Below are 24,491 nucleotides of genomic sequence, written 5' to 3'. Positions count from 1 at the left end.
TAAACTTTTGGAACTTATTTGAAAATAAAGCAAACCACTGCCCAAAGTCTCAAATGAAGAATATTCTCTTCACCTTTTATGGCATATTTATAGGGTTGATGTGCCGTTAAACAAAAACTTACCTACCTACCCTCCAGATGTAGGTGGTTGGTGACAGGAGAAAGGGCGAATTAAAGGAAGTCCTGACTGGAGTGAAGATCATGATCTAGTTTGATCCGAGCAAAGCAACAAATAGCAGATGAGGTGCAATGTTAACACAAAATGGAAACATATACCATCACAGATGTAGAACAGCAATACTCACTAAAAAAGAAATTGTTGTAATTCTTTTTTAAGATGAATAATTTGTGAACTATTATTCTCATCTTTTATAGACATTTCAACTGTATCTTCAGTAATTACTGACCTCTATAGTTGTCATCTCACCATGTTTTGGCCAACTAATCCTCTGGTCGGTTTTGGGTAGGATTGATCTATCTTCAGACAATGCTCACCTGAAACTGTAGAGATTCAACATTTCTATCCATTGCGCTACAAGGTTGGATGTTTTGCGCTACAAGGTTGGATGTTTTGGTCTTATAAATCCAAGTTTTTTGTTATCTGATCTGAGCCAGAGGATTAGTTTGCCAAAATGTGGTGAAACGAACACAACTATGGAAGGTAGTAATTATTGAAGATATGGTATTTGATAATTAAAACGGACTGTTGCCCCCATCACTCTTTTTATATATATAACACCCACACAAACTCTATACAATCATGGTTTTATTAAAGACAGGAAGGATTTAGTGTTTCAGTCAAAATTTGCATATCAGAATTTAAGAGGAGTGCACTGAGATTCTGGAAATAAAAATGCTGGGGAAAAACTCAATTAAACTCCAAATTGAAAATACACGTACATCTCTTCCTCTTTGTTCTTTTTAACCTTTGTTTTAATTTCATGAGCGGAGTCATTATAGTCAAAATACTCAATTTTAATTGGTTCTGATGCCCAATTTCAACCAGTCAGAAAGAGTCAACTACCTGTTAAAATTGGCTATGCCAGTGAGAAACTTGACTTTCCCAAGGAACCTATATCAGTCATAACATGGTGTTAACTGTTACATATACTTATTGCATGCTAACTAAATCCAGCTGTAACTGCTTGATTACTGGTATCTTGGTTAACAACACATTATAGTCATGACCTGATAAAATACAGCGACCTCTTATACATTATCACAAACTCACTTGCACACAAATCCACACATACAGACTAAAATAATTTAATTGGAATTCTTTTGAGACAAGTAATTTTTTATATTTTATTCATTTACGAACTATTATCCTCGTCTGTTATAATTGTTGTTTCATGACGTTTTGGCCAACTATTCCTCGAGCCTTCATCAGGTTGTTAACTGCGACGAGATAGGAATGCTGAATTTTCAACTGTATCTTTAGTAATAACGGCCTTCCGTAGTTGTCCTCTCACCACAGTTTGGCCAAATAATCTTCTGCATGGCTTTGGGTAGGATTGAAACCATTATCTTCAGAGAATGCTCACCTGGAACTGTAGAGATTCGTATCTATCCACTGCGCCAAGGGCCTTCAACCTCCACATGTGTGAAATAATTTATTTTAAATGTACAGTGTGTCCAAAAAGTCACTGAAGGGTTTTGAACTTTAATAGATTCTTTATTTTTGATGATATCTTTCTGTAATTTTAACATTAAGATATTGAGAAATTTAAAAAAAAAATGCAAAATTCAAACAATCTTTATTTATTAAAAACTAGCAGTACCCACTAATAGGCATTGCCTGGTGGAAGCGTGCCCCCTCAAAAAAAAATTAAGGTACGGTTGTTGCTGTCCAATCCTTAACCTCTTCGTTATGAACGGCTTTCGGAATAGACACCCCCTACTCCTCATGGTAAGAACGGCTATCAGAATGGATACCCACAACCTCTGTTGTCAAAAACTGGTTGAGATAGGTGCTGTAATAAGGATATTGAGCAACCCCCAGCCGTAAAAAAAAAAAGAAGAAAATAGCAGTGAGTGTGGGGGGGGAAATAATTAGATGCAGTAGGCAGCTCGGTTGGAAAGAGGTGAAGAAAAAAAAAGTAGTAGGCTGGCTCGAACCTGTAAAATGAAGGAGGAAAAGAAGGTGTAAAAAAAAAAAAGAAGCCATCCATTTAGCTGTCGCAGCCACGCCGACTTATGACGTTGCGGTCGGTCATTGCAAGGCGTATGACTTTGGAGAGGGATCAATGATTGAGTGAGAGAGAGTTTGTAAGTTGTGACAGACCAAATCCCCTGTTTTCAAAAAAGAATAAAAGGAAAAACTTTACCAGACAGTTTTCAATAAGGAAATTAAAAAAAGAAAAAATGTGGCTCATTTTTGTTATGTAGTTTTTAATGCTTTTTAGTTGATCAAAAAAAAAAAATGAATAAATAAAAAAAAATTATCATGAGCGATTCACAGAAACATTTTTATGTTTTTCTTATTTGTTTAGTTGTCGGGGTGGGTGGTAGGGGTTAATCAACTATAGAATGTGTATAGTTTAATAGGTGTCTCTACAGTTTAATTAACCGTCGTTTTGTAATATGTTGACATTTACCATTTAACATATAAAAAAAATTCTGTGTTTACATTTGGCAGGGGGCAGTGAGCATAAAAAAAGAAAAACAATTGAAGCTGTGGTATGTTGACTGCTACTTACCAGCCTCTTTGACTAAAAATAGTTTGTTTCAAAGTTGTATTAAGAAGCAGAAATTTATTTAAGAACAAAAACATGAAATCCTATTCTAAGGAAATGTAACAAATTTCTCTTTGTTTTCTTTTTTTTGATTACTGTAATACTTGGTGTCAATTATTTCACTTTTCACTGCAACAAAAAATAAAGTAGAAAAATAATTTGTAATAAAAGAAATTAGGTGCATGCAAAATAATGAAAAATAACAAATCACCGTTTTAGTGAGTTCTATTAAGAGAGCCAACAAAGAAAAAAGTGACAAAGGCAAGATGTTGCTCTTCTATCTACCTGAATAATTTTTGTGTTTGTATGTATTTTAATGCTTTTATTCTGTTCAACGATGGCCACCATTTATAACATTTATAACCTTATAATGGAAAATTTAAATGCAATGTTCGTTTTCAGCATAGCCGCAACCTTTAAAAGTAGTCATAATAAAGCAAAATCTTAAGGTGGAAATGCAGTAAGATGTTACAACTGTTGAGAACTATTATTGCCGGCTGGTTGGTTTTGTGTTGGTCTACCACAATTACCAAATACTCCCCCCCACAACAAAATTAGCAGTACCCCAAAAAATGTGGCCATAAATTGGGTGCTCATTTTACGTTGGATTAATATAGAAAAGTGTTCCCCCACATTTTATAACTATAAATTCATCATATCTTAGAAAATATGTTTCCTGTAATTTTAAACATTATTGTCGTATAGTAATTTCAACAATTGCACCTTTACCTAAAAAATGAAAATAAACCGAAAAAAAACAAATAAGGAAACACAAAGAAACAAACAAATATTTTTCGTTTCATTTCAACAATAAAAAAAAACAGAAAAATTGTGGAAAGAAAAATACAAAATGTTATCCTAATACGGATAACATTTTGTATTTTTCTTTCCACAGTTTATGATAACTTTAGAGAGGGAGGTAGGGAGTGATAGAGGATGAGTATGTAAGTTGTAACAGGCTAAATTTGTTGTTTTCGATAAAGAAAGGAAACACGTTATCAGACATTTAGAAATATGGAAGTTTCCTGAAAAAGAAAAGGCTAAAGAAATGTGGATCATACGTAGTTTTTAATGCATTTGAGTTGAGTAAAAAGAAAAAAAAAAAAAAGAAGGTTTCTTGAGCTGTTCACAGAAACATTTCTGTTTTCCTTATTTGTTTTGGGATGGGGGAACATTTTACATTAATTCTTTGTGTATTTAAACAATCTGTATACAAATCTAGAATTATGAATGCTTCTTTACCGGTAAGCAAAGACAATAATTTATAGTTTCCAAAATGTTCGTTTAATGCTGGGATTAGTTTCATTCTGGAATAGGAGAATGACATGTCAGCCAGTCAAAAATCCCAGAACATGTCTGAGGAGATCTTATTGTTTTTTCTGTCGAGGAATGGAAGGTGAGTGCTATATCTATGAGTTTACGGATCAGTTACGAAGGATGGAGTTTCAATATAAGTACCCTGTGTGTAAATTTACACGGTGTAGAATGGGGATGTTGGAGAACTTTGTAATTAGGGGAAAAGTGGGAACTACTTCCTCTGTAGGTTATTGGGATGGTGATAATGTCACTCCTAGGATTTAATCTAGGATTTTATTATAACGAATAAATGTATCTAAAATGTTGTTCTACAGTTACCCATAATAAATTTGTATGTGGCTTCTGTACTTGTAAACCAGTATTTTGGTCCAGTGGGGAATTTCTGCAATCAAATTATTATATATATATACTAGCAAAAGTACCCATCGTTGACTGGGTTCAAAAACAGCCTACAGAAAATGAACTGATTTATGAAAGTATGATAGGTTATGAAAAGGAAGGGTTGTAAAGAGATAGCTTCGAATTTGGGGTATCAAAACCAAAGCAAAATATGATGAAAGTAAAAATAAAATAGATAAACCCCATAATTTATTATACCATACCTGTTCACACTGAAACACTTATCACAATATTCTGTGGATAAATACTTCGTTAAACTTTGACATATTTCCATTCTATGGAGGTCAGGCGTGAACGAACACCCCATAATTTTATTGTACCATATTTCTTCAAACTGAAACATAATTATAAAAGTATACTTACGCAGATAGATATGAAAAGTCTTTATTAAAGTTTGTGCCTATTTCCATTCTATGGTAGCCAGGTGCGAACACAGACCCCAGAATTTTATTATACCATCCCTATTTAAGTTAAAACATATTTATCAAAGTATTCTTATGTATATCTATATCAAAAACACTTGTAAATGTTTTTTTTTTTTTCCATACTTTGTGGACCAGGCGCGAACGCAGACTCCACAATTTTAATGAACCACCGTTCTGCCAGATCAAACATACCCATTCCTGTGTCTCGATACATCTTCTATCATTATATGTAATCAGTTTTTTAAAATAATCAACCATATAGGAGCCTATTCGTGACCACACACACACACACACACACACACACACATTCAGCTTCATATTATAGATATAGGATAATGTCTTTTAAATGTTGCCCATTTTCAGCCTTGCATATTTGTGTTCATTCCAAAACATTATTCATGACAGATTGCAGAATCTCTGGATTGTGATTTAACTCCCTTATTTAATTCCTGATGTTTTCCTTCAATTCTTGCAGAGTTTGGGGTTTGTTAACATAGACTCTTTCTTTGAAATATCCCAAGAAAAAGTCGGGGCTAGTCAAGTCTGAGGAATGTGGTGGCCATTTGATACTGCCAAATGCTGTCGATAAGCTCTGAGTCAAAACAATTGACCCCTGATTTTAGTAAAACAATTTCACAACTTGCGTGCGTTGTTTAATGCTATACTTATCCATAATTAATTTCCTAAATATTATCTGTAAAATATCTGAAAAAGAAGAAAAAAAAATCATTAATGGTAAAATGACAAAAATTTTCAAGCATTCGGTGACTCTTTGGACAGCCTGTACTTAATGTGAAGCTAGCAACTTTTTTATTTTTAATATTTTGTTTTAATTTTCTTGTTCCATTATTACCTAGCAATGCTATCACTGTTGAAGAGTCTATCAGGCATGTGTACACAGTATGATGTATAGAAGTGAAACCTGGCCAGTTGAGGATTGAGAAAATGCTGTGCATAGTGAGAAATGATGTGATGAATGCGTAATGTTGAGGCATGTTGAGGTCTGGTGGTCTCATAAGAAGATTAAATTTGTAAAGTCTAGGGAGATGTGAGCAGAACAGGAGACTAGATCAAAGGATGAGTTCTTGAGTAGTAGATGTAGAACAGTTGAAGTAGCATGACCAGTCCACAACGAAATCCTTGGAGAAGGTGATAAGAATGGGCTTGTAGAGAAAGAGTAATAAATTGGCCAGAGATATGTTAGTTTATAAGAGCTAATCTTCACATTAACTGTCAGACAAATTCCTATAATATTTTGTAACATAAGACTCATCAAATGAAAGGTAAACAAAGCCATTCTATAAATAACAAATAATATATTTGAGTTGCCTACTGTTGGTATAGGTTACCGAAATTAAAAATTATACTACAGTAAAGTAAGAAATATTGGCTGCCAAACATATTTTGACAGTAACTCCTCCATTGGTAGATAGTCTTGCTCAGCATTAAGTTGCTTGGAATAAAAGAGATGTCTTTCTTCATTGGTGTCTGGCAGCTCTCTGATTGCTGTGTAAATCTCAAAGGGTTTGGAAGGCTTAGTCAAAATTGATATGCCGAAGAGTCTGATCGGTCATCATGTGATCCAACTGCCTCACTGGAGCAGCTCTTCATTAGAATAAAGAAATATCAATGTTTATGACTGCTACATCCTTCTTAGGCAAAAAATCAACAGTAAATGATAATCTTTGGTAATTTAACTTAGTACTATTTAAATGCAACTTAATTACTTATTATGAATGTTGTATGTTTGTTTTTCATTATGTATTTGTATTTAGGGATGATAGTGCAAAGGTGATTTATTTAAAGACTGGCATGTGGCTTAAATTCAACTTTCATTAGATAGCGGGCTTGGCTTTCGCACTTTAACCTAACACAAAAAAAACATTAAAGTGTTTTATTTTTTTTTACAAAGGAGTCACCACTTATCAAGGCCTGCGGGCCACTTAAGGATAAGGCTTAAAATTACACTACAATATAAAAAAGAATGTAAAAATGACACATAAATCCTTTAATGATATTAATACATCCAAATTCTGTAAATAAATAGTCACACCTGAATTTAGCCACACATCGATCTTTAAATACATAACACTCCACAGTATTACTTGTAAATACAAATACACAATTAAAACAGATAAATGTGCAACCTCTATAGCTAGTAATCAAGTTGTATTTAAATAATATTAAGTTACAATTATGGCCCATATAGATGGCCCCCATAAACTGGGTACATCTCCCAAGAGAGTAAGTTGAGAGAAATAATTAGATGATAAAAGTAGTGACCATTGCCTGTCCAATTTTTCAAACTGTCTTCATTTTGTGAGTCACTGATTATTTGAAATGGGTTGTTAGGCTCTTTTCCAGATAGTAAAGACCTTACCATGTCACTGAAACCATGATATATATTATTTTCTGAACAAGAAGCTTGACTATACTCACTTTTTGGAAGATAATATTACTAAATAGTGTTTAAATCAGCACGATATTTGATTAATTTTAATTCAAAGTAAGTTATAGTCAATTTCAAATAAATTGCTTATAATAGTTTCATTTTACTAAATTAAAAATATCAAGATTTATCTTTTTTAATAATTTTTTTTCTATAGGCACAGAAGTTATAGTTATACTTTTGTGATAAGATATACTGACAACTTAATTATGGAGAGAGAGTAAAGGCAATCATATGTCTATGTCTTCTCTACACACTTTTTTCTGTAATTACTATTCTATAGGCATAGCGAAAGAAAAGAAACAATTGTTTGTAAAATGTAAATTAAAAATGCTAAAATATCTTCATTTTTCTTTTCTTTTAAACTTTTATTAAAGAACAGTTCTCAAATTCATGTGTAAAAAAAAAAAAAAAAAAAAGTCATGTTGCATAACACACATTTTATTTTTTAAAACTGTATCTTTTGCACCTACTTTCTTAAATCAAGTATGGTTAACTTTTTCGTGTTGAAATATAATTGTTTTTCCTCGTTTTAGTTACTTGCTGTGTGTTTTATTTTTATTACTTCAATTATTTAATGAATGTGAATAACAAAAATGGTTTAAAGAGACACAATTAACCCCTGCTGATTCTCTATTTGTGTAATTAAGGTACGTCATTTGATTAAACTGTGACGCTGGACAATTATTGATGCTGATTCTATATTCAAGCAATTTTGATACGAAAACAATATTCAGCCATAAAAACTCTATGAAATTGAGATTAGTTTTGTAAACTTGTAATCTCTAAAGATGTTTCTTAAAAATAAGCTGTTTTTGTTTTTAACACAAAAACAAGTCTATAAAAATGAAATTAGAATCGTATTTACAGTAGTTATTTGAGATTTTTATGTCAAGAACAACAAAATCACATGACTGTAAATGTAGGATTTTGTTTTATTTCACCAAAATAAAACATCCGATATGAGGCATATATTATTTTGTATATGCCATCTAGAGAAACGGTGTCCTTAGGTGATAGGTGGAGATGGGATTGGTGTTGAATAGATCTTTAATTGTTTTAGAATTTATAGTTCCTATTTTTATCCCAGATTTAAGTTTTTTTTGTAAGGAAAAAATATGGAATTATTGGAGGAGGGAACTATGTAAAATTTATTTTTGTCAATCATGTCTTTGTTATTTATGCTGATTGTGTTGTTATAAGAGAAATTTTTAGTGTCAATCTGTTTTTTGTTTTGCTCTGTTAAAGGCTCTGTGTTTAGTATTTTTGATGAAAAATTGAGCATTTTTAAAGCTTTGTAAATATTCTCAATATAGTTCTTCACTGTGAAGTGGGGTATAAATTCTCTGAAAAACGAGCCAGTGATCATTCCAAATTTTATTCTATTGTGGTTGGAATAGAAATGTATAAGTAATGTCCACCGACCATAAAAACGCTTTGGATATTTCAAGAATTCGAGGTAGTTCTACTAAAATTAGTCCTATTGTAGAAACCAAAGCACTAAGTCCTCAAAATACCACCATTATGTGCATAAATGAATATTCTTTCACATGATAATCTACATGATAGATTTGTAGAGTTTTTAGGAAAGTAATGATAAAAATATTTAATGAAATGGACATTTTACATCAGATGTTTTTTTTTTTACCTATGCATTGTTTAGAAGCCTCGTATCACTCTTCTATGAGGAATTTCAGCGTAAAGTTTGGGAAACAATTAGAAAAAACGACAATCTCAATTATTGTTGCATATGAAATAAATTTATCCATTCGATTTTTTTTGTCTTAAAAAATAAAACTTTAACATGACGTATTTTGAACTTTTCTTCTAAATATTTTTCGTACCCCAAGTAATGAATGAATTAATGATTTATTTTTATGCATTATAATTCTGTATTGATTTCTCTTTTGGTACAAAATGCTTTTAAATAGGATCACCCTCCCCAAATTCTAACACTTTTTCAACAAAAGCAAACAATTTAAGTAGTAGTGGTATTAATTACAAGCAGCAACTGTTGTCAGATTCGTTTGAAATAGAGTTTTGTTTACGTTTATTTAAAAATAAAATAAAAAAGAAATTTTATTGTTTAATATTAATGCAGTTTGTGATTCTTTTATAAAGTTTCCTTAAAAAAAATATTGGTTTTCAAATAAATTTAATTTTCAAAATGACTTTATAGCAGCTAATTAAAAAAACAAAAACAAAAATCAAAGATTCTATTCTCTTATGCAATTGTGTAAATACTCCAAAGAAAACTTGGTGGAAAAAAAAGAAGAAAATGATGATAAAATAATAAGTAAAGGGGGCGATCATTTTCACTTATAAATTTAATGTATAATCAACCTCCATTTCCTAGTCATTATTGTCTTTTAGAGCAGTTTTCTTGATAATTTTTATTTGAAAAGTTATATAATTATGCTACCACTAAATCTGAGTGAGAAGCCCATCCCCTAAAAGTGCCTCCCTTGAAACTGCTGTACAATCAATCTTAAGTCTAAATGACAAGTCCCACCCTAGAAAAAACCTTCTTTAACCCTACCACTAACCTTAAGTCCAAATGGCACCCACTTCAAAATAAAAACTCTTTCATAACTCCACTACTAACCCCAAGTCCAAATGGCAAGCCACTCATCATACATCAAACTATCTTAAAACCACACATAATCTCCTAAAAATATTTAAAAAAAAAACAAAAAAAAAAAACACCCCAACCCTCCAAAAAAAGGAATGCATGTGATTTGTCTTTTCTAGAAAAATAAATTAACTGATCTAAAACGCTAGAATATCCTAGAAATGGTGGATTAGTTAACGGTAAATTTATTTCTAAAACTAATTGTCCACTCTAAAATAATTTATCTTTGTTTTTTTGTTTCTGCAAAGTTTTCAGGGTGTTCACACATAATTGCCATTAGCCGTACCATCACTGACTAAAAGTCAGGATGGTAACCCTTCTCCTCCTACAAAGACCCTCTTAAATACACACATAATTGTCTAAAAAAAAAAAAACTCAATGGATTTATTTCCCATAAAAAATATGGTGAACTGTCTTAAAATCTTAGATTATTTTACATTAAATTTTTATATTAAATTTGTATTTGTGTTATCTTTTTGCCAAGTTTTTCAGCGTGTTCATATGTAATTGCCTAAAAAAAAGAGAGAATCACATATTTTGGATAGGCAGGTGGGGGCAATTTGGCAGGTATTACTTATTCTACAATAGTACCAAAAAAATCTTGGCGATATATTCATTTTGAAACAGTCCTAGCATTAGATTCTTTAAGTTTTTATTGATACATGCAATTTTGTGGTGTTGCAATGTATTTATGTCAAGCTTTTTTTTTTCAATTTAGCAGGCGTTAAGCTACAATAAATCCTGCAATATATTCATAGATTTAGATTTCAGTTTCTTGTACATAAAATGCATTACAATTCAACTTTTGAGTTCTCTAATTTCTTTTCTTTTAATGGATATATGGAATTTTTATGGTATTGCAGCATATTGATGTGCATTTATTGCAGATTATTTGGAAACCATTCATTTTTAGAGATTTTCAGTGCCACATTCGGATTCCTTGCATAAAAAGTACAATATATAGCAAAATTCATTCTTTATCTTGTATTTTAACAACGATGTAGCATTTTTACTGAAAAAGTAGTCTAAAAAATGACAAAACACATGGTTTTAAAGATGGAAAAATATCTAAACGTGTGAAACACAAAAATAGTCCAAAATTATTTTTGGTCAGATTTTTAAAATTTAAAAAGATTCTTTTTTTTGAAATCATCAATCTCTTTATATGTATGCTATTATTGAGATATTTTAAGTAATTTAAATTTTTTATGTGCATTGCTTGTATAAGATCATTTTTGTTCATTGGTTTTTATTGAACTGAGAAGTTTTGATGGTTTGGGGTTGTTGTGCAGAGTGATATCAAGGGAATGAGGATGTGATTATTTTTTTTAATTCAAGGGTGAAGGAAATAGTGTGACAAATTCTTAGTTTGTTTACCATGCCAGGGAGACTAATGTCAGGTGGATATATAAGTAGTGTACCATCAACATATCTAAAGGTGTGGGAGTTTGGAATAGGATGGATTTAAAAAGGTTGTTCTCTTAGAATTACATGAAAAGTTAAGTAAGAACTACAAATTTTTGTTAAAAGGTGAAGTGGCATTATTGCATAATTAAATGGCATAATTTAATCATTTGTAAGAAGAGAGAGTTTAATTTTGGACTTAATAAGATAAATTTTGAGGAATCTAAGGCATTAAGTGCCTTAGTTTAAAGTCTAAAATGGTCATGGTGAGGTTATTCATATTGATGTGTTTGAGTCTGTAGCAATCTACTGAGTTTCTATATGGACTGAACTAATGGAATAGATGAGGTAGGGGGGGCGTATCTCTGCTAATTTTCTAGCTAATTTGTGTGGTGTGCTACTTATGCTTAGTATGATAGGTTTCATACAGATGCCTACTGTGTGTTTTTGATAGGCCATGAAGTCTAATATATATATATATATATATATATATATATATATATATATATATATATATATGTGTGTGTGTATAATATTTCAGTTAAATCATTTTACCATTTTCATAAAGTTGTTTACAAGTTTGTTTGTGTTTCAGGTCTTTTATACCATGGACAGGACATGCTAGTGTATTACCCTCAGCAGCCTCGTAATGCCCGCATCTACGTAGAAATGCCAAATATCTTAAAGCTACCATTTGAAAGCAGTTATGTAGAGACAAAAGATGGGACTACCATCCATATTGTCCTCATCAAACAACCACATTACAATTTTGTCAATGTTCCAACTGTGATCTTCTTTCATGGAAATGCTGGTAATATAGGACATAGGTATGTATTTTTGCATAGCTTTTCTTTCAGAATTTTTGAGATGAAGATTGATAATTTATATTTGGATTATTCAAACTACTGTTCTCATCTTGAATTGCTGTGAAAATAACATCCAACATGAGAACAGTAGTTTGAATAATCCAAATAATGCAAAATAGTTTTCTTTCAAAATAAATCAAAGGTTAAATTTAGCTTTTACTCCTGACATTTTATTCCATTTTTTAATAAATTTGACATTATGGAGTCACACAATGTTCCAAAATCAACATTTTCCAGTTATTTGATAATTTTATCACAACACCAAACTTATGTAATTTTATCACAACACCAAACTTATGTAATTTTATCACAACACCAAACTTATGTAATTTTATCACAACACCAAACTTATGTAATTTTATCACAACACCAAACTTATGTAAGACACAAAAATAAGCTTTGCTTTGAAACAAGCAATACCACTTTGATTTCATTCGAAAATTCATAAACTGTGATTCAAGACATTTTTCTTTATTCTATACTACTACTACAGCCAAAGCAATTATTTTTTCAGCCATCTTTGTTGGTTATTTGACCTATCATCGTCAAAATTGGTCGAAATATTTATCATGGTTTAATTTAGAACTGATTTAATTTTGGGATATTTAGGCCAAAGATAAAGATCAGAGGTCACATTTTTGACAATACTGATCTGTTCATCATAGAGCCTTGCTATTTGGTTCATTTTGTAGCTAATGAAGTTTTTTTTTTTTTTTACACAGTGATCACCACTTATTAAGGCCCAGAAGCCACTCAGGGATAAGGGTTATTGCAAGTACATTACGTTAGTGTGGAGATTTGATAAAGTGAATACTTGAGGGGGCGGTTCATTAGGAATTTGTTAACGTTGGACTTGTACACATCCAAGTTGTAGTCCGGTGGGAAGCAGGCAGACGGAACAGAGTTCCACAGGCGTGCGTGAACTCATCTAGGGAAGTGGTCAGCCCTATTCCAGTTTCACTTAGAAATAATATGTTCGGTTTCGTCTCCTGTAATTGGGTTTCAACCTCTGGAATGTTGGAACGTAGACCCCTGATGTTGGAGAAGGAGACCTGGTAGTAGGGGTCTACGTTGGAAGATGGGGTTCTAGGTTTAATCGAGTTTTTATTCTGGAGATATTTCATGTTGAGGTTTTGGGATTTGTGGAATAGGTCGGCATACTTGGTTAGAGCAGTACAGAGAGGGAAAGTAAGAGAGAAAAAGACAGGAAAATTTTTTTTTTTGTAGTACACGAAAAGGTAAAGCCGTAACAATTACCCACTAGTATGGCATCGAGAGGCCCCACCAGAGACTACTGCATGGTCCAGATCCACTCACCAAATGGCAATACAGCAGTCCCAGTACTTTGCGCCTGCTGATAGGACAGCCTCCTTAGTGGTTAATCCAAGGTTCGGATCCCTGACTATCAGGCGGATAATGTCAGCCCAGACAAAACGTTTACCTCCAGCACCCTTACTAGTGACATGGCCACAAGGACAGACAGAGACAGAAAAATTTCCAACATCTCAGACTACTGGTCACCAAGTACTACCGACCTTTAAGCAGCTCTTTCTTCGCCCTTTGTCAGAAAAATCACTCATTGAATGAGGACTGAGGGACAAAAAAGGAGAAGCGAGAGTTACTGGAGCTGCCGATAACACATCCACTGTATTATCTACTCTCCATTAAAAAAAAAAAAAAAAAAAAAGGGGGGGGGATGGGTACAAGTGACTTATTTATATCTAAGTAGTAAGTCCGGTGCTAAGTTAACAATTCAGGACACTTGATGATAATCTCCCCTCCCATATTAATGGGTGAAAGTTTGTCGTTATCTATCGAGTTTGAATCATTAGAGTTTCACCTTATAATTAATTAAAATCCAATAATTAACTATTATCAATTTGTAAAGTCGGCTTAATATTAATTTACATTCGAGTTTAGATAATTATTCAAGGTTTTACTTTAGGAGATTCTTCATTTTGCATAACATTAGCCTGGAAAAGTTCCGTCATGGTTGAAATTTTGACAAATCTTTTTTCAAAATTTTATATATGCATCTGATGCTCTTTCATAACAATAATGATCATGCAAAATTTCAGATAGTTTTTGAGTTATCAATGCTTCTATCTGTCATAACTTTGGGAATACTTCATACAATTTAGAGAAGTAAAGCTCAGTGTCAGGCAGTCTTACGTTCTTGTTATACTTTTCATTATTCTTATATAGATATAAATAGCCTTTTGCCATTTAATTTAAGTGTTTGTGGTGTGTACTTTATTAGATGACTATTTCTATTCACGCTATCAGTAACATGAAAAAAAAATGAATTTTCCAGTTTTTAGCAGAATTCATTTTTTTTTTTTGTATTTCAAAAAAACTGTTTCCTCTTAAATCTTTATTTAAAAAAAAAATTAATATAATTTTTTTTTATGCTAATTTCTATTGAATTGCTAGAATTTTACAGACTTGTTAGTTTGCTGGATTTTATTACTCAATTCTTTTCTCTCATTTTTATCTTTCCATTACCTATTCTTCTCTTTGCCTCCTTCCCCCACATGCTTGATCTTTCTCTTGCTAGCTGTTTTTTTTCTTAACTCAATCATGTTTTAAACATGTTCAAATTTTACTACACACAAAACTATCTTTGAACATTCTTTTTACATAAATAAACTAATTTTAATAGAATTTAAAGTAAAAATGAAGTTAAAATATTTCAGTTGATTATTTCAGTTAAATCATGTTCCCCACTCCCAAATATAAAAAATAAGATTCTACTTAAGGCAATTATGTGGAAACACAATGAAAAACTGTGGAAAGAAGAAAAAACAATTTAAAAATTTAAAATGATATCACATGAATTTAATATGAAATGATCCCTAATTTCCAGACCATTCTAGCATTTTAAGGCTGTATTACATATGTGTGTTGATGATAGCTCGTATGTTCTAGGGGTTTACCAGCACCCACATGTAATAAAATTAAAACAAAAGAAAAAGATTTAATGAAAAAGAAATTTATTAAAAAAATAAATTAACAAGAAAAAGGAAAAAGATTATTATTTTTATAAAGAAAGTATTTCTTTATGTATTGTTTTTTTGAAATGTTTGCTCTATACGTAATATGTGCTTTTCGGTCAACAAACTCAAAGAATAAATAAAAACTTTACCAGAATCCAAACAGCAGTTCTTCCTTCAGTGAGGTTTTGCTTTTTACGGCCATTATGAGGAAGCTGGAATTCGGACTTTGGTTGCCTATGCGATGCGTACATCCCAAAAATATGTCACGAACTGACTTTACCCACCAATAGCGTTTCTTTTATATCAGTTTTCAAGGAACTTCCTGGAATGTTCTAGAGACTCCAAAAAAGAACAAAAAGGCGTTCTATGCCTTTTTATATTTATAGACGCCGATTATTATTTATGTTTATGAATAACGACATTCTAGAAACGTCTTTATGTTTTAATTAATATATCAATAAACATTTTTATATATTATAAGAAATATTTATATATTTCTTAATCCAATCATAGGAGAAAATATGTTCTCCTATGACACTGTTAACGATTATTTTATGTATTTTATTTTTTTTTTTGCTATGGGAGATAAATTTTGAGTTAAGGGAGTTGGGAGAAGAATGTTTTTTTTTTTTGTTTTTTTTTTCGACGATTACATATGATTTTACAATGTTTTTGTTTGGGGGTTTGCTACTTGAACAGAATTAGTAATAGTTAAGGAATTGGGGGTCATTTTGCATTAAATTTCACATGCATGGTAGGTGGGATGGGGGGGAATGAAGTGGAAATTGGTCTTCCACCACCAACTGTTGAGAAATTAGGGAGAGCGGACGAGTTGAGCAATTTAGATTTAAAAAATTTTTTTGCCATTGTTCACTTATATCTCTAATTATTAGAAAATGGTTGAATCGCCATAAACTGAAATGGAGTGAGAGAAATGTTTTTTTACACGGTGGTCACCACTTATCAAGGCCCGGAAGCCACTCAGAGATAAAGGTTATTGCAAGTACAGTACGTTAGTGTGGAGATTTGATAAAGTGTTTACTTAAGGGGGTGGTTCATTAGGAATTTGTTAACGTTGTACTTGAACACATCCAAGTTGTAATCAGGTGAGAAGCAGGCAGACGGAACAGAGTTCCACAGGCGTGCAGTTCTAAGAAAGAAGCTTTGTTCATGGAATCCGCGTTTTGATTTAGGCACAGATAAAGAGTGGAGGAAATTTTTCACGGTGGATTCAGCTAGACGGGTGTTTTTCGTGAAAGATTGGCAAGGGGGGACCAGAGATTGGAGTTCAGACAAGCACCTGCCATGGAAATAACGATAAAACAAGGATAGGCTCGCAACGTCTCTTCTGTGTGAGAGAGGTTGCAGGGTAGAGAAAAGGGCATCCCCCACTAAGCCACGAAGTCTATTTTGTACTCTGTCAAGGCAGGCTAGGCTGTTTTTAGCAGCTCCTGCCCAGATATGGCAGCAGTATTCCATTCTTGGACGTACTTGGCTTTTATATAGATAGAGAATTGCATCAGTAGTGAGATATCTTCTGGAGTGGTAGAAGGATCCCACCATCTTTCCAGCGACCTTGGCAACAGACTTGATGTACGTGTTCCATTTTAGATCAGGAGTAAAGGACAAACCCAGAAGCTTGTCAAAACATGGGGCTTCTCCTAGACGAGAGCCATCCATTTCAATTTATGCCAGATGAGGATCAGAGCGTTGATGATGTAAAGATAGGAGTTTGGTTTTAGATGCATTAAAGGTAACCAGCCACGACTTCCCCCACTGAACCACACGCTCGAGATCAGAGGAGAGAGAATCAGAGAGAACTTTGTCGTTTACAGCCTTTGATGTGTTGCTGTAGATGGTCGTGTCACCAGCATAGATGTCAACGAATGATTTAAGTATGTGTTTAGGGAGGTCATTGATGTAGATCAGGAAGAGAGTTGGGCCCAAGATTGACCCTTGAGGGACTCCAGCATTAATACTGCAGGCCTCTGATTTTTGTCCATCAACAACTACTCTTATGAGCCTATCGGAGAGAAATGATTTAATGATTAAGAAAACATTTCCAGTTATACCGTAGTTGGAAATCTTGTGAAGTAGGCCCTTATGCCATACCTTGTCGAAGGCCTTTGATATGTCAAGAGCAATTGCCCTAGAAAGGAAGCCTTTGTCAAGAGATTCACTAATCCTGTGAGATATAACTGTTAGCACATCTGCGGTAGATCTTGCAGAACAGAAACCATATTGTGTGTCACTAAGAAGATTGTTTCTGCTGAGGTGGTTGACTATTTCTCTATTTAATATGGATTCCAGCAACTTACTCATAACACACAGGAGGCTTATTGGTCTGTACTGAGAGGGAGATGACTTATCACCTGAATTCTTAAATACAGGGCATACTGATGAGGTTTTCCAGGGAGTCGGAAAGCACTTCTCCTTAAGGCAACGCTTAAACAGTTTCGTAAGTATGGGAGCAAGTTCTGGTTGAAGCTTTTTTAACACTATAATTGGGATACCGTCAGGGCCAGTTGCTTTACTGGAATCAAGGTTCTTGATTAGCTTGGCGACCTCATGCACAGATATTTGTATGTTACCTAGCGTGTTCTGTGTTATAGGAGGAAATATGGGGAGTTGATGGCCTTCGTCGCATAGGGTAGAATTAGCTGCAAAGTTCTTGGCAAATAGTTTGGCCTTGTCTGATGCTGACGAGATGACCTCTGGTCCATTGTTGGGATAGAACGCACACTTCTATTCAGGATCCTATTTGTTATTTGCCAAAACTGGTGGGAACCAAGCCGCTGATCAGCTACTTTGGATTTAACAGACTGCATTTTTTATTACTCTTTTACAGTGGTTGCTGGCAGTCCTGAAAGCAGCTTTAGTCTCAGTACATCTATTACGTTGGTAGTTATGGAAAAAGCGATAGCAGCAGCACATTCTGGGGAGAACCATGGCTGGCTGTTAGGTTTTTGTTGGAATTTTTGGATGGTATGAATTGGTCTATGCCTACAATTAACCATTCGGTCAGATCTGATACTATAGAGCACACATCCTTTTTAAACATGGAATGCAGAGGTAAATCAGATATGAATGTACGGAAGCTGTCCCAGTCAGCCATAGAGTATCGGTATACAGTACGGTGGATGGGTACGTCTGGGGACTTATCATATTTCATTTTTATCATAATACGATGGAGTGGTCAGAGGATCCTAGAGGAGAATGAACGGAACATGAACATAGCTCAGAGGAAGTTGAGAGAAAAAGGTCTAGGAGGCTTGCATATTGACCAGTAGTATCGGGCACACAGGTGGGCTCGCGAACAATCTGAGTGAGGTCATAAGCAATGGCAAAATCATGACAAAACCTCCCCTCGTCATCTGTCTTATTTGAATGGGTCAGCCATTCCACGTTATGGACGTTGAAGTCACCACAGATGTGGATGTTAGCCGAGGGATGTGCAGACAGGATGTGGTCTATTTTCTCAGATATACTCTTAAAGATAGTTACTCTGCTGTTATGGGGCCGATAGAGGGCAAATATAAATGCAGTGGTGTAAGCAAGTGCAACCCGGAAGCACATATAGGGTAAATTAGGATCTTCTCTAGAGATATCCCTGCCACACAGGAAGCCATCTTTAATGTAGGCACATATTCCATGCCCATGGCGATCTTGGGGGTCAGATTTAGCTGTTAAGTTAGAGTATCTGTTAATTATGAACTCATCTAGGGAAGTGGTCGGCCCTATTCCAGTTTCACTTAGAAAGAATATGTCCGGTTTCTTCTCCTGAAAGAAAGAGATGGGTGATTTATTCAAGCGATTATAAATTTTGGTTCTGTTTTAATGGAAGACAACATCCTTTTGTTACTTCAGCATCCATGACGTCCATCATCCTTTTGTGATGTTATAAAAGTTTATCTTTGTTTTGAGCAGATGATGTCATCGTTTTGTTATGTTATTCATTATGCATGGAGACAAACATACAAGAACTAGTAATGCCCACCAACTATAAAAATGCTTTGGATATTTCAAGATAGCTCCTACTAAAATAGTCATATTTTAAAAACCGAAATACTTCATGTCCTCAAAATACCATCTGATGAATATCCTTTCACATTCTTTAATAAATAATATTCTACATGATATTGAAGTTTTTAGCAAATTATTGATAAAAATGTAAAAGCTATGAAATAGTCATTTTTGCATCAGATTTTTTTTTTTTTTTTTTTTGCCTTCGTGGTGTTTAGAAGCTCAGTACCAACTCCCTATGAGGAATTTTATCATGAAATTCGGAAAACAACCAAAAAAACATAAATCTCATAGACTGTCAGGACATGAAATAAACTGGTCCATTGGTTTTTGTTATCATAAAAATAAAATTTCAACATGACGTATTTCAAATATTTTTTCTAAATATTTTTTGTACCCCAAATACTAAGTAATGTTTTTATTATTTTTATGCATTAAAATGATAATTCTATGAGGTGTTTCTAGACTTTTCGTATGGGCACATTTATTGATAGTATAAATTATATTGTTTTCGTATGGGCACATTTATTGATAGTATAAATTATATTGTTTTCGTATGGGCACATTTATTGATAGTATAAATTATGTTGTTTTCGTATGGGCACATTTATTGATAGTATAAATTATATTGTTTTCGTATGGGCACATTTATTGATAGTATAAATTATATTGTTTTCGTATGGGCACATTTATTGATAGTATAAATTATATTGTTTTTGTATGGGCACATTTATTGATAGTATAAATTATGTTGTTTTCGTATGGGCACATTTATTGATAGTATAAATTATGTTGTTTTCGTATGGGCACATTTATTGATAGTATAAATTATATTGTTTTCGTATGGGCACATTTATTGATATTATAAATTATATTGTTTGCGTATGGGCACATTTATTGATAGTATAAATTATGTTGTTTTCGTAGGGGCACATTTATTGATAGTATAAATTATATTGTTTTCGTATGGGCACATTTATTGATAGTATAAATTATATTGTTTTCGTATGGGCACATTTATTGATAGTATAAATTATGTTGTTTTCGTATGGGCACATTTATTGATAGTATAAATTATATTGTTTTCGTATGGGCACATTTATTGATAGTATAAATTATATTGTTTTCGTATGGGCACATTTATTGATAGTATAAATTATATTGTTTTCGTATGGGCACATTTAATGATAGTATAAATTATATTGTTTTCGTATGGGCACATTTAATGATAGTATAAATTATATTGTTTTCGTATGGGCACATTTATTGATAGTATAAATTATGTTGTTTTCGTATGGGCACATTTATTGATAGTATAAATTATATTGTTTTCGTATGGGCACATTTATTGATAGTATAAATTATGTTGTTTTCGTATGGGCACATTTATTGATAGTATAAATTATATTGTTTTCGTATGGGCACATTTATTGATATTATAAATTATATTGTTTGCGTATGGGCACATTTATTGATAGTATAAATTATGTTGTTTTCGTATGGGCACATTTATTGATAGTATAAATTGTTTTCGTATGGGCACATTTATTGATAGTATAAATTATATTGTTTTCGTATGGGCACATTTATTGATAGTATAAATTATGTTGTTTTCGTATGGGCACATTTATTGATTGTATAAATTATATTGTTTTCGTATGGGCACATTTATTGATAGTATAAATTATGTTGTTTTCGTATGGGCACATTTATTGATAGTATAAATTATATTGTTTTCGTATGGGCACATTTATTGATAGTATAAATTATATTGTTTGCGTATGGGCACATTTATTGATAGTATAAATTATGTTGTTTGCGTATGGGCACATTTATTGATAGTATAAATTATGTTGTTTTCGTATGGGCACATTTATTGATAGTATAAATTATATTGTTTTCGTATGGGCACATTTATTGATAGTATAAATTATATTGTTTTCGTATGGGCACATTTATTGATAGTATAAATTATATTGTTTTCGTATGGGCACATTTATTGATATTATAAATTATATTGTTTTCGTATGGGCACATTTATTGATAGTATAAATTATATTGTTTTCGTATGGGCACATTTATTGATAGTATAAATTATATTGTTTTCGTATGGGCACATTTATTGATAGTATAAATTATATTGTTTTCGTATGGGCACATTTATTGATAGTATAAATTATATTGTTTTCGTATGGGCACATTTATTGATAGTATAAATTATATTGTTTTCGTATGGGCACATTTATTGATAGTATAAATTATATTGTTTTCGTATGGGCACATTTATTGATAGTATAAATTATATTGTTTTCGTATGGGCACATTTATTGATAGTATAAATTATATTGTTTTCGTATGGGCACATTTATTGATAGTATAAATTATATTGTTTTCGTATGGGCACATTTATTGATAGTATAAATTATATTGTTTTCGTATGGGCACATTTATTGATATTATAAATTATATTGTTTTCGTATGGGCACATTTATTGATATTATAAATTATGTTGTATTCGTATGGGCACATTTATTGATAGTATAAATTATATTGTTTTCGTATGGGCACATTTATTGATAGTATAAATTATATTGTTTTCGTATGGGCACATTTATTGATAGTATAAATTATGTTGTTTTCGTATGGGCACATTTATTGATAGTATAAATTATGTTGTTTTCTTATGGGCACATTTATTGATATTATAAATTATATTGTTTTCGCATGGGCACATTTATTGATAGTATAAATTATATTGTTTTCGTATGGGCACATTTATTGATAGTATAAATTATATTGTTTTCGTATGGGCACATTTATTGATAGTATAAATTATATTGTTTTCGTATGGGCACATTTATTGATAGTATAAATTATATTGTTTTCGTATGGGCACATTTATTGATAGTATAAATTATATTGTTTTCGTATGGGCACATTTATTGATAGTATAAATTATATTGTTTTCGTATGGGCACATTTATTGATAGTATAAATTATATTGTTTTCGTATGGGCACATTTATTGATAGTATAAATTATATTGTTTTCGTATGGGCACATTTATTGATAGTATAAATTATATTGTTTTCGTATGGGCACATTTATTGATAGTATAAATTATATTGTTTTCGTATGGGCACATTTATTGATAGTATAAATTATGTTGTTTTCTTATGGGCACATTTATTGATATTATAAATTATATTGTTTTCGTATGGGCACATTTATTGATAGTATAAATTATGTTGTTTTCGTATGGGCACATTTATTGATAGTACACACATGAAACTCTAGTCCTCTTTCAAGTAATCTCCTCTGACTGCAGTGCACTTGTACCATTTCAACAACTTCTGGAAAAACCCATGGAAGTCCTCTTGTGTGAGCATGTTAATGACTCTCATCACAACCTCTTTCATCTTCTCAATTGTCTTATAATGACAGCTTCTAAGGGTTTTCTTGACCTTAGGGAATAACTAAAAGTCACAGGGAGCAAGGTATGGATTATAGGGAGGGTGATGAACTGTCTTGATGTCCATTTTGGTGAAGTAGTCTAATCTTCTCTGAGCACCCTTGGGACAAAATTTGCGCAAATTTTCTTCGTCTTAAGTTCCTTGTAAATTTTTGTGTACAGTTCCCACACTGACATCAAACTGTGCACTTATTGTCTTTATAGACACACAAGGATCCTTATCCATGAAATTCTTTATTTTTTATTTATTTTAAATAATTTTTACTAATGTTCACCCTTAGAAAGGCACATCAACACTTGGGCGTAAAGGGCTACTATTTGGAACCATGCCTAGGAAAGATTAACAAGATGTTGGTTTACATTACATTTAAACTTCTGTATATCAGTACAGCCAAGGAAGCAGGTAGCAGGAAGGGAATTCCAAAGTCTAGCTGTTTGAAGGAAGAAACTATTAGAATAGAAAGCTTTCTGGTATTTAGGGACCTCAACAGGGAAGGAGCAAGATTTTGTTGCTTAGCAGGTTTGTCAGGGATTTGTATGTCAAGGGGGCACAAGTGCAACAAGTTCATCAGAACACATTCCATAAAAATATTTGTAAAACAAGCACAGAGATGCAACATTGCAGCGATGGGACAGGGGTTGAAGCTTAGTTGACAAAGTGGGATCAATTAGAATGACAACTCTTTTTTGAACCCTATCCAAGAGGGAGAGGCCTAGTAGTAGATGCACCAGCCCAGATGTGGCAACAATATTCCATGCATGGGTAAATGGTGGCCTTGTAGAGGTACGGGATACTCTCAAGTGTGAGTAGTTTTCTAGCTCGATAGAGGAAACCAACCTTCTTTGCAGCAGCCTTCACAATTTTGTCAATGTATTTGTTCCAGTTCATATTGCCTGTGAATGTTAGGCCGAGGAGTTTGAAGGAAGAATTCTCAGGTAGGGTGTTATTTGTCATGGATATCGGTGGTTGGATAGGCGTCTTGTAATTGTTGAAGGAGAGCAGCTTAGTCTTACTAGCATTAAAGGTTACCACCTCACTACATTTTCTAGAAATCATGAGTTCCTATCTTTTGCGATTCTATGGTTATTTCAGCATGCTTTCTTTTAGCTGTTGCTATTTCTCTCTTACAATGATTTCTAGCATCTACGAATTTTTGCCTATTTGTATTTGACTTATGACGTACAAACCGGCGTAATGTATGCTGTCTTTGTGCCATAGCAGCTGCACAGTCTGTGAGGGTGAGTGGGTTTGCTATAATACTTCCATGTGGGAACATGTGCTTCAATGCCCGCTTTGAGCCATTCTGTTGTCTCATTGGCACATTGTTCAGCAGGAAGACAGAAAATATCGATCCATAAGACATCTCTGATGTGTTATCTGATGGCTTCCTAGTCAGCCCTTTTGTAGTACCTTGTTGCTTTGAGAAGTGGCTCCTTATTTTGGGGTTGGGATTAAAGTATGATGTCAACATGTTGTGATGTCAACTACTTGGTGATCTACATTTTTAAGTGGACTGTGGACATTAGTCCTACAATTCTCAAGTACTGTGGTGAGGAATAAGTCTAGATGTGAAGCCTGCAGGGGTTCGCAATCTGGTAGCCAGGTTGGGACATTATTGTCTGTGTGAGGGAATGGGCCATAGAGAAACTATAAGTAGAGCATCCAGCTGCATCCGTACAACTTAAGAAACTAACCTAATTTTTATGGTGCATCTTAAAATCACCAAACACATGTATTTGGGAATTACTATCTGAGAAGAATGTTGCATCTATAC

General features: G+C 32.9%; 1 protein-coding gene across 1 annotated transcript in view; it reads left to right on the top strand.

The window, feature by feature from the left end:
* LOC145293817 (protein ABHD13-like) overlaps window positions 1-24,491 on the top strand; it is a 192,977-nt gene that overhangs the window by 37,414 nt on the left and 131,072 nt on the right. The window contains exon 2 of the mRNA XM_080140439.1: window positions 11,956-12,187. Coding sequence (XP_079996565.1) covers window positions 11,956-12,187 — 232 coding nt within the window. The remainder of the gene's footprint in view (window positions 1-11,955; window positions 12,188-24,491) is intronic.

The sequence above is a fragment of the Euprymna scolopes genome, chromosome 15, assembly GCF_053919585.1.
Source record: "Euprymna scolopes isolate OS-2025 chromosome 15, ASM5391958v1, whole genome shotgun sequence".
NCBI lineage: Eukaryota > Metazoa > Mollusca > Cephalopoda > Sepiida > Sepiolidae > Euprymna > Euprymna scolopes.
The sequence above is the reverse complement of the archived record's forward strand: the minus strand, read 5'-3'. Positions and strand labels throughout refer to the sequence as shown.